The following is a 12,071-nucleotide window of genomic DNA, read 5'->3' on the forward strand; positions in this document are numbered from 1 at the left end:
CATTACCAAAATAACACTCTCCTGTGAAAGTAAGTATGCATACTAATAAAATCTAATTATGAAACAGCAACATTTTTTGCAGCGTCCTGTCCTTACCATTGGGCTAGTTTACGGTTGGTATTTACAAACACAAGTGGCCATCCAGCATGATGCCAGATTTCCAGGTTTAAAACAAGACTAAACTTGGCGAGTAAAGAAGTAATATTTAAATAATAAGATTTTACTCACCGGTAAATCTATTTCTCGTAGTCCGTAGTGGATGCTGGGAACTCCGGAAGGACCATGGGGAATAGACGGGCTCCGCAGGAGACTGGGCACTCTAAGAAAGCTTTAGACTACTGGTGTGCACTGGCTCCTCCCTCTATGCCCCTCCTCCAGACCTCAGTTAGGGAAACTGTGCCCGGAAGAGCTGACACAATAAGGAAAGGATTTGGAATCCCGGGTAAGACTCATACCAGCCACACCAATCACACCGTACAACTCGTGATACTATACCCAGTTAACAGTATGAATAACAACTGAGCCTCACGAACAGATGGCTCATAACAATAACCCTTTAGTTAGGCAATAACTATATACAAGTATTGCAGACAATCCGCACTTGGGATGGGCGCCCAGCATCCACTACGGACTACGAGAAATAGATTTACCGGTGAGTAAAATCTTATTTTCTCTGACGTCCTAGTGGATGCTGGGAACTCCGTAAGGACCATGGGGATTATACCAAAGCTCCCAAACGGGCGGGAGAGTGCGGATGACTCTGCAGCACCGAATGAGCAAACTCAAGGTCCTCCACAGCCAGGGTATCAAACTTGTAGAATTTTGCAAACGTGTTTGATCCCGACCAGGTAGCAGCTCGGCAAAGTTGTAAAGCCGAGACCCCTCGGGCAGCCGCCCAAGAAGAGCCCACCTTCCTCGTGGAACGGGCTTTGACTGATTTAGGATGCGGCAGTCCAGCCGCAGAATGTGCAAGTTGAATCGTGGAGCAGATCCAGCGAGCAATAGTCTGCTTAGAAGCAGGAGCACCCAACTTGTTGGGTGCATGCAGGATAAACAGCGAGTCAGTCTTTCTGACTCTAGCCGTCCTTGAAACATAGATTTTCAGGGCCCGGACTACGTCCAGCAACTTGGAAGCCTCCAAGTCCTGAGTAGCCGCCGGCACCACAATAGGTTGGTTCAAGTGAAACGCTGATACCACCTTAGGGAGGAATTGGGGACGCGTCCTCAATTCTGCTCTGTCCATATGGAAGATCAGATAGGGGCTTTTACAGGACAAAGCCGCCAATTCTGACACCCGCCTAGCTGAAGCCAAGGCCAAAAGCATGACCACTTTCCACGTGAGATATTTTCATTCCGCGGTCTGAAGTGGCTCAAACCAATGTGATTTTAGGAAATCCAACACCACGTTGAGATCCCAAGGTGCCACTGGGGGCACAAAAGGGGGCTGAATATGCAGCACTCCCTTAACAAACGTCTGAACTTCAGGCAGTGAAGCCAGTTCTTTTTGAAAGAAAATAGACAGGGCCGAAATCTGGACTTTAATGGATCCCAATTTTAGGCCCATAGTCACTCCTGACTGTAGGAAGTGCAGAAATCGACCCAGCTGAAATTCTTCTGTGGGGGCCTTCATAGCCTCACACCAAGCAACATATTTTCGCCATATGCAGTGATAATGCTTTGCTGTCACCTCTTTCCTAGCCTTTATCAGCGTAGGAATGACTTCAACCGGAATGCCCTTTTCCATCAGGATCCGGCGTTCAACCGCCATGCCGTCAAACGCAGCCGCGGTACGTCTTGGAACAGACAGGGTCCCTGCTGTAGCAGGTCCTGTCTGAGAGGCAGAGGCCAAGGGTCCTCTGAGATCATTTCTTGTAGTTCCGGGTACCAAGTCCTTCTCGGCCAATCCGGAACGATGAGTATAGTTCTTACTCCTCTTTTTCTTATTATCCTCAGCACCTTTGGTATGAGAGGAAGAGGAGGGAACACATAAACCGACTGGTACACCCACGGTGTCACTAGAGCGTCCACAGCTATCGCCTGAGGGTCCCTTGACCTGGCGCAATATCTTTTTAGCTTTTTGTTTATGCGGGACGCCATCATGCCCACCTGTGGCCGTTCCCAACGGTTCACAATCAGTTGGAAGACTTCTGGATGAAGTCCCCACTCTCCCGGGTGGAGGTCGTGCCTGCTGAGGAAGTCTGCTTCCCAGTTGTCCACTCCCGGAATGAACACTGCTGACAGTGCTATCACATGATTTTCCGCCCATCGGAGAATCTTTGTGGCTTCTGCCATCGCCATCCTGCTTCTTGTGCCGCCCTGTCGGTCTACATGGGCGACCGCCGTGATGTTGTCTGACTGAATCAGCACCGGCTGGTTTTGAAGCAGGGGTCTTGCCTGACTTAGGGCATTGTAAATGGCCCTTAGTTCAAGAATATTTATGTGTAGGGAAGCCTCCTGACTCGACCATTGTCCTTGGAAGTTTTTTCCTTGAGTGACTGCCCCCCAACCTCGGAGGCTTGCATCCGTGGTCACCAGGACCCAGTCCTGTATGCCGAATCTGCGGCCCTCTAGAAGATGAGCACTCTGCAGCCACCACAGCAGAGACACCCTGGCCCTCGGGGACATGGTGATCAGCCGATGCATCTGAAGATGCGATCCGGACCACTTGTCCAAAAGATCCCACTGAAAGATCCGTGCATGGAACCTGCCGAATGGAATTGCCTCGTAAGAAGCTACCATCTTTCCCAGGACTCGCGTGCAGTGATGCACCGACACCTGTTTTGGTTTCAGGAGGTCTCTGACCAGAGATGACAACTCCTTGGCCTTCTCCTCCGGGAGAAACACCTTCTTCTGTTCTGTGTCCAGAATCATACCCAGGAACAGCAGACGTGTCGTAGGAACCAGCTGCGACTTTGGAATATTCAGAATCCAGCCGTGCTGTTGAAGCACTTCCTGAGATAGTGTTACTCCGACCAACAACTGTTCTCTGGACCTCACCTTTATAAGGAGATCGTCCAAGTATGGGATAATGAGAACTCCCTTCTTTCGAAGGAGTATCATCATTTCGGCCATTACCTTGGTAAATACCCTCGGTGCCGTAGATAGACCAAACGGCAACGTCTGGAATTGGTAATGGCAGTCTTGTACCACAAAACGGAGGTACACCTGGTGAGGTGGGTAAATGGGGACATGCAGGTACGCATCCTTGATGTCCAGTGATACCATGTAATCCCCTTCTTCCAGGCTTGCAATAACCGCCCTGAGCGATTCCATTTTGAACTTGAACCTTCTTATATAAGTGTTCAAGGATTTTAAATTTAGAATGGGTCTCACCGAACCGTCTGGTTTCGGTACCACAAACATTGTGGAATAGTAACCCCGTCCCTGTTGAAGGAGGGGAACTTTTATTATCACCTGCTGGAGGAACAGCTTGTGAATTGCCGCCAGCACTACCTCCCTGTCGGGGGGAGTAGCTGGCAAGGCTGATTTGAGGTAACGGCGAGGGGGAGACGTCTCGAATTCCAGCTTGTATCCCTGAGATACCACTTGTAGAACCCAGGGATCCACTTGTGAGCGAACCCACCGGTCGCTGAAGTTCCGGAGACGGGCCCCCACCGCACCTGGCTTTACCAGTGGAGCCCCAGCGTCATGCGGTGGATTTAGTGGAAGCAGGGGAGGATTTCTGTTCTTGTGAACTGGCTGTATGGTGCAGCTTTTTCCCTCTACCCCTGCCTCTGGGCAGAAAGGACGCGCCTTTAACCCGCTTGCCTTTCTGGGGCCGAAAGGACTGTACCTGATAATACGGTGCTTTCTTTGGCTGTGAGGGAACCTGGGGTAAAAATGTCGAGGTCCGAGAGACCATCCCCAAACAATTCCTCACCCTTGTAAGGCAAAACCTCCATGTGCCTTTTAGAATCCGCACCACCTGTCCACTGCCGAGTCCATAATACTCTCCTGGCAGAAATGGACATTGCATTTATTCTAGATGCCAGCCGGCAAATATCCCTCTGTGCATCTCTCATGTATAAGACTACGTCTTTAATATGCTCTATGGTTAGCAATATAGTGTTCCTGTCAAGGGAATCAATATTATCAGACAGGGAATCAGACCACGCTGCTGTAGCACTGCACATCCATGCTGAAGCAATAGCAGGTCTCAGTATAGTACCTGAGTGTGTATATACAGACTTCAGGATAGCCCCCTGCTTTCTATCCGCAGGCTCCTTTAAGGCGGCCGTATCCTGAGACGGTAGTGCCACCTTTTTTGACAAGCGTGTGAGCGCTTTATCCACCCTCGGGGATGTCTCCCAACGTACCCTGTCCTCTGGCGGGAAATGGTACGCCATTAGTAACTTTTTAGAAATCACTAATTTTTTATCAGGGGATGCCCACGCTTCTTCACACACTTCATTTAACTCATCTGAAGGGGGAAAAACCACCGGTTGCTTTTTCTCCCCAAACATAATACCCTTTTTAGTGGTACCTGGGTTAATGTCAGAAATGTGCAACACATTTTTCATTGCCATAATCATGCAACAGATAGCCTTATTGGAATGTACATTAGTCTCGTCGTCGTCAACACTGGAGTCAGACTCCGTGTCGACATCTGTGTCTGCCATCTGAGGTAGCGGGCGTTTTTGAGCCCCTGATGGCCTTTGAGACGCCTGGGCAGGCACTGGCTGAGCCGGCTGTCCCACAGCTGTTATGTCATCAAACCTTTTATGTAAGGAGTTGACACTGTCGGTTAATACCTTCCACATATCCATCCACTCTGGTGTCGACCCCGCAGGGGGTGACATCACATTTATCGGCACCTGCTCCGCCTCCACATAAGCCTCTTCATCAAACATGTCGACACAGTCGTACCGACACACCGCACACACACACGGAATGCTTTGACTGAGGACAGGACCCCACCAAGTCCTTTGGGGAGACAGAGAGAGAGTATGCCAGCACACACCACAGCGCTATATAACACAGGGATTTACACTACACAAAGTGATTTTCCCTATAACAGCTATAATACACAGTATTGCGCCTAAATTTAGTGCCCCCCCCCCCCCCCCCTCTCTTTTTTACCCTATTGAGCCTGGAAACTGCAGGGGAGAGCCTGGGGAGCTGTCTTCCAGCGGAACTGTGAAGAGAAAATGGCGCGAGTGTGCTGAGGGAGGATAGCCCCGCCCCTTCCACGGCGGACTTCTCCCGCTCTTTTATTAATATTATGGCAGGGGATTTTTACACATATATAGTTTGTTGGACTATATTATGTGTTTGTTTGCCATTTTTAAGGTAATCTAATTGCAGCCCAGGGCGCCCCCCCCCCCCCCAGCGCCCTGCACCCATCAGTGACCGGAGTATGTGGTGTGCATGGGGAGCAATGGCGCACAGCTGCAGTGCTGTGCGCTACCTTAATGAAGACCGGAGTCTTCAGCCGCCGATTTTCTCCTCGGATTCTTCCGTCTTCTGGCTCTGCAAGGGGGACGGCGGCGCGGCTCCGGGACTGGACGACCGAGGCTGGGCCTGTGTTCGATCCCTCTGGAGCTAATGGTGTCCAGTAGCCTAGAAGCACAAGCTAGCTGCAAGCAGGTAGGTTTGCTTCTCTCCCCTAAGTCCCTCGTAGCAGTGAGTCTGTTGCCAGCAGATCCCACTGAAAATAAAACCTAATAAATACTTTCTTTACTAAGAGCTCAGGAGAGCCCCTAGTGTGCAACCAGCTCGAGCCGGGCACAGATTCTAACTGAGGTCTGGAGGAGGGGCATAGAGGGAGGAGCCAGTGCACACCAGTAGATCTAATTCTTTCTTAGAGTGCCCAGTCTCCTGCGGAGCCCGTCTATTCCCCATGGTCCTTACGGAGTTCCCAGCATCCACTAGGACGTCAGAGAAATATATATATAGTTTTGTTGCTGTAGGAACGTCACCTGCTATCCAGAATCCTTTGCAAGTCACGTCATATACAGTACTGTGCAAAAGTTTTAGGAAGGTGCGGAAAAAATGCTGCAAAGTAAGAATGCTTTAAAAAAAATTGAAGTGTTAACAGTTTAATTTTAAGATCAGGGCTCTGTGGGGGCCATATCATCACTTTCAGGACTCCTTGTCCTTTACGTTGATGATAGTTCTTAATGACATTGTATATTTATGGTTGTTGTACTGCTACAAAAAAAAACCTAAGAGCCAATCAGACGCCTCCCTGATGGTATTGCATGATGAATAACTACCTGTCTGTATTTATCAGCATTGAAGCACAAAGAAACGAGCAACGTTGAGGACCGTAGACACAGTGGTTAGTCAAGGAAACTTAGTGCATCAGATGAAAGACACATCACGCTTACTTCCCGTCCAAATCAGAAGCTGTCCAGCAGTGCCATCAGCTCAGAACTGGCAGAAACCATTTTGACCGAGGTATACCCATCTACTGTTTGGAGAAGTCTGGCCATAAGTGGTCTTCATGGAAGAATTGCGGCAAAAAAGCCATACCTTTGACGTGGAGACAAGGCCAAGTGATTCACCTATGCACGAAAATATAGGAACTGGGGTGCAGAAAAATGGCAGGAGGTGCTCTGGACTGATGAGTCAAAATGTTAAATATTTGGCTATAACACGCCGAAGGGCTGGAGAGTGGTACAATAATGAGCGTCTGCAGGCAAAACTTAAGCATGGTGGAGGTTCCTTATCTGGGGCTACATTTCAGCAAATGGAGTTGGGGATTTGGTCAGGATTAATGGTGTCCTCAATGCTGCGAAATACAGGCAGGTACTTATACATCATGCAATACCATCAGGGAGGCGTTTCACTGGCTCCAAATTCATTCTACAGAAGGACAACAACCCCAAACATACAGCCAATTAAGAACTATCTTCAGCGTAAAGAATAACTAGAGCCCCGGAAGTGAGGACATGGCCCCCACAGAGCCCTGATCTCCAGATCATCGAGTCTGTCTGGGATAACGTGAACTTCATATATTGATTTGATTTAGATTTCTCTTCATTCACCTTGCATCTGGTTAATTGATAAAAATAAACTATTAATACAGGTTGAGTATCCCTGATCCAAAATGCTTGGGACCAGAAGTATTTTGGATATCGGATTTTTCCGTATTTTGGAGTAATTGCATACCATAATGAGATATCATGGCGATGGGACCCAAGTCTAAGCACAGAATGCATTTGTGTCTCATATACACCTTATAAACACAGCCTGAAGGTGTTTTTAGCCAATATTTTTAATAACTTTGTGCATTAAACAAAGTGTGTGTACATTCACACAATTCATTTATGTTCCATATACACCTTATACACACAGCCTGAAGGTCATTTAATACAATATTTTTAATAACTTTCTGTATTAAATAAAGTTTGTGTACACTGAGCCATCAGAAAACAAAGGTTTCACTATCTCACTCAAAAAACTCAATATTTTGGGATATTTGGATATGGGATACTCAACCTGTATTTAAATTTTTGAAAGCATTGTCATTTTGCAGCATTTTTTCCATACCCGCCTAAAACTTTTGCACAGTACTGTATATATATATATATATATATATATACATACATACACACAGAGAGAGAGAGAGAGAGAGAGAGAGAGAGAGACTCTAAATATATAAATGGCATATTTCTTAAAATTATAGTCGTATAATTCAAAGTACTACGTTGTTCTCTTTAAGTGAAGTTAGTTGTTGGAATTTCATCTCAGCAAGTAAGAAAACAACTGTTTAAGGCATTTCCAGACAGAAGAGCAAAAAGCGTCATATGGGCAATTAAAAAAGAACAATGCTTGCTCCTTAGTTACTGACCCCCTCAGCCAGCTTGTGGGAATATCCAACAAAAATAAATGTATACATTTGTGTCAAAGCGTTACTTAACAGTTTCATTCTTCTCAGTCTGGTGTCAGGTTGTGGTAAGTCAAATTAGCCTTAACTTGTAAGAATTGACTGAATGGACCCCCTTCAGTCTTATTTTAATTATTTAAATTTGAATAACTGTCTGTATTCCTTGCAGTAGCCGAGGTTCTTCAGATTTCAAACAGGCTGAGTGAAGTACAGTTCGCACAAAGTTACTCATTAGCAATACGGTCCTTGGGGAAGAAAGAAAACTCCCATTCACTATGTTTCTATGGCTGGTTAACAAGCACAGTAATTATAGACTTTTTTTTTTTTTTTTTTAACAAGTGAATGGACGCCATCCAAACTAAACAGAGCACACATGCCCTTTTCCCATTCATTTAGCATTTAGAAAATCTTCCAGTTTGTGTTTACGCAGGTTACAAACAAATATTGAACGCTGCAAATGACCACTGGGGACAATTACTAAATTGCCTTGTCATTTGGTTCTGGGTGGCAATTTTTTTTTTTGGGGGGGGGAAGTTAAGGATGACATCACGGCTTTTGTCATTACCTTTGTCATTGTTGTGTCATCTTTCCTGGGAGTAAATCTTCCAAAAAAGCAAAGGCTGTAGAAGCCGACGACAGAAGACACCATCAGATAGCTGTGAGAATTAAGGTAAGAAAACACAAAGGAAGAGCCTGCCAAAGGAATGCAAAGGATTTGCTCAAGTACACCGTACCATCTGATGGGGGGGGGGGAAATGAATAACAAAACATCTGAAGTGCCTGTAGATGACTGACCTGACAAATTCACCCCCTTCCACCAATCTGGGAAAGGACAAGAATTAGCATTATCCTAGAACAGAGCCAATGCCATTTGTTATCAGATTCACATTTAACCCATTAATAAAACCATATTCCAAAAATCAAACTAAAAACCATACACAATGGTAAGAGTCAACTGACAGATAAAAAAAATATCACTTCAACTTGGTTTACGCAAACTTTCTTTTATGTTAAGTCTGAATAGGCCAGACATTATTTAAGGGGAAATATCATGTTTTTCTTATTATATGTCTAATAGCTCCCCCTGCTGATTAAAATAAATTCAGTTTCATTGGGAAATAATGTAGAATCGTTGCAGTAACCTATATAAATTGTATTTGGAATGTACAACCAGTTGCTGGTAATCCCTGAGGCCTATCATCTTCATTGGAACCGCTAGTAGCAACACAGACAGGCTGGATGCTGGAAACACAATGGGGGTCATTCCGAGTTGTTCGCTCGTTATTTTTTTGTCGCAACGGAGCGAATAGTCGCTAATGCGCATGCGCAATGTCCGCAGTGCGACTGCACCAAGTAAATTTGCTAGGCAGTTAGGAATTTTACTCACGGCATTACAAGGTATTTTCTTCGTTCTGGTGATCGTAATGTGATTGACAGGAAGTGGGTGTTTCTGGGCGGAAACAGGCCGTTTTATGGGTGTGTGTGAAAAAACGCTACCGTTTCTGGGAAAAACGCGGGAGTGGCTTGAGAAACGAAGGAGTGTCTGGACGAACGCTGGGTGTGTTTGTGACGTCAAACCAGGAACGACAAGCACTGAACTGATCGCAGATGCCGAGTAAGTGTGGAGCTACTCAGAAACTGCTAAGAAGTGTCTATTCGCAATTCTGCTAATCTTTCGTTCGCAATTTTGCTAAGCTAAGATTCACTCCCAGTAGGCGGCGGCTTAGCGTGTGCAAAGCTGCTAAAAGCAGCTTGCGAGCGAACAACTCGGAATGACCCCCAATATACTGACGTAAAATGTCTTTATAATAAAGCACCAGCTAGTATTTTAGTAGCTACAGTACTAGGGTGTCCAAATTTTTCCAAATACAAAAGGTAATTATACAATCCAAGCACATCAGGTATATATGATAAGGTCAAAGTATAAAAAAAAGCATTCTTTAAAGTGGACTGTTTTCATGTTCAGAAAGGAATTAACTTTTTAGAAATAAAAACAATTCAAATAATTTTATTTTATTTATATTTTCTTAATGAAGCGATTATGGTTAGGATTCCACTTAGGGCTTGATGTCCGTAGTTCACATCTGCCACTGTCTGACTGACAGGCAGTGGTGCTGAGGGAGCGGAGGGGGGGCTGTGTTCCCAAAAATGAGGGTGTGTTGCCCCTGTTTCTGGGAGGGGAGAACCAAGGGTCTGCTTCTTTCTGGTCTCGCAGTCCCTAATTTTGTTGGCCAGCTACGCAAGCTGAGGCTTACTTAGCTGGTCGACTGGGTGTAACAACGCAACGTTGGATCCCAGCTTGGGACGACGGTCGCAGTACTGGGATTGCAGTTACATGCCGAAGGCATCTCTCCTGCATGCTCCTTCTAGAGTTCGGATGGAAATCCAATGCTGCTTGCATGTGTCATTGAACTAATGTCCTGCTCTGAATCAGGCCCAATATCTGTTCAGTAAAAGAGAAAGCCATGATCACACTGCTGAAAGACAGTTTTAGATGTTGGTTGATACAGAGAAAATGAGATTCGGGGGCATAGGGGCAAGTCTTCTGCTGACAAGTGATACTGGATCTCATTTATGGAAAAAAAGAGAAAGATGTTGTTATACTGAAGGAAACTGTTAATGAGCTACAGTATAATATTAATGTCTGTCTAGCAGCTGTGCACTAGAGCTGAGGGTAGGCTCCACACCCCTCAGTGGCTGCTGCTTACATGTACAGAGGACAGAGCACCAGCAGCAGTGAAAGCTTACCACCTATCAATACCCAGAGGTGGCCCCCCAAACCCACCCTCTCCTCATAATACTGGTTGGGCTGACAGGAAAGGTACAGGAATCTATTCTGAGAGATGTGATGCAAAAATAGGATTTTAACACCTACCGGTAAATCCTTTTCTTGCAATCCATAATGATATTGGGGGAATCTAGTATGATGGGTATAGACGGGGTCCAAAGGAGCCAGTGCACTTTAAATTTCTTCAACTGGGTGTGCTGGCTCCTCCTCTCGATGCCCCCTCGCACAGGCAGTTATAGGTAAAAACGTGCCCGAAGGAGAAAGGACATATATGAGAGAAGGAACATGATAACGAAAAAGGTGGTGAGATTTACAAACCAGGACACCACTAACATACAACAACCAACAACGGCTGGTAATAACAACAACAGCAACAGCTGAACAGGTAACTATAAAACAAGAACCTGCAGAAAAGTCCATGTACTGAGGCGGGCACCCAATGGGGGTGATTCCGAGTTGTTCGCTCGCTAGCTGCTTTTAGCAGCATTGCACACGCTAAGCCGCCGCCCTCTGGGAGTGTATCTTAGCTTAGCAGAATTGCAAACGAAAGATTAACAGAATTGCGAATAGAAATTTCTTAGCAGTTTCTGAGTAGCTCCAGACTTACTCAGCCATTGCGACCAGCTCAGTCCTTTTCGTTCCTGGTTTGCCCAACCACTCCCCCGTTTCTCCAGCCACTCCTGCGTTTTGCAACTCGAACGCCTGCATTTTTCCGCACACTCCCAGAAAACGGCCAGTTTTCACCCAGAAACACCCACTTCCTGTCAATCACACTACGATCAGCACAGCTATGAAAAAGCTTTGTTATGCCGTGAGTAAAATACCTAACTTTTGTGTAAAATAACTAAGCGCATGCGCTCTGCGAACCTTGCACATGCGCAGTAAGCGACTAATCGCAGTATAGCGAAAACCGGCAACGAGCGAATAACTCGGAATGACCCCCAATATCCCTTATGGACTACGAGAAAAGTATTTACCAGTAGGTATTAAAATCCTATTTTCTCTAGCATCCATAAGGGATATTGGGGTAATCTAGTACTATGGGGATGTCCCAAAGCTTGCAGAACGTGCGGAGACTGCTGCAGCAATGCCTGCCCAAACTGGGTATCCTCTTTGGCCAGGGTATCAAATTTGTAGAACTTCACAACAAAAGTGTTCTTTCCCGACCAGGTAGCAGCTCGGCATAGTTGCAAGGCCGAGACTCCACGGGCAGCCGCCCAGGAAGGGCCAACTGATCTTGTAGAGTAGGTCTTTAGAGACATAGGAACAGGTAAGGCTGCCGACACATACAGTAGGCCTGTTGGATAGTAAGCCTAATCCAACGAGCAATGGACTGCTTTGAAGCAGGGTAACCCTTTTTCTGCGCATCATAGAGCACGAACAAGGAATCCGTTTTTCTGACTCGAGCTGTGTGCTTGACATAGATCTTCAAGGCACGCACAGCATCCAATG

General features: G+C 46.1%; 1 protein-coding gene across 4 annotated transcripts in view; it reads right to left on the reverse strand.

Moving 5' to 3' along the window:
• Positions 1 to 12,071, reverse strand: part of LMBR1 (limb development membrane protein 1) — a 592,458-nt gene that overhangs the window by 11,215 nt on the left and 569,172 nt on the right. For all 4 annotated transcript variants that reach the window (XM_063921898.1, XM_063921896.1, XM_063921899.1 and 1 more), the window contains one exon: positions 8,397 to 8,487. In XM_063921898.1, coding sequence (XP_063777968.1) covers positions 8,397 to 8,487 — 91 coding nt within the window. The remainder of the gene's footprint in view (positions 1 to 8,396; positions 8,488 to 12,071) is intronic.

This window comes from Pseudophryne corroboree, chromosome 5, assembly GCF_028390025.1.
Source record: "Pseudophryne corroboree isolate aPseCor3 chromosome 5, aPseCor3.hap2, whole genome shotgun sequence".
In the NCBI taxonomy this organism is placed as follows: Eukaryota; Metazoa; Chordata; class Amphibia; order Anura; family Myobatrachidae; genus Pseudophryne; species Pseudophryne corroboree.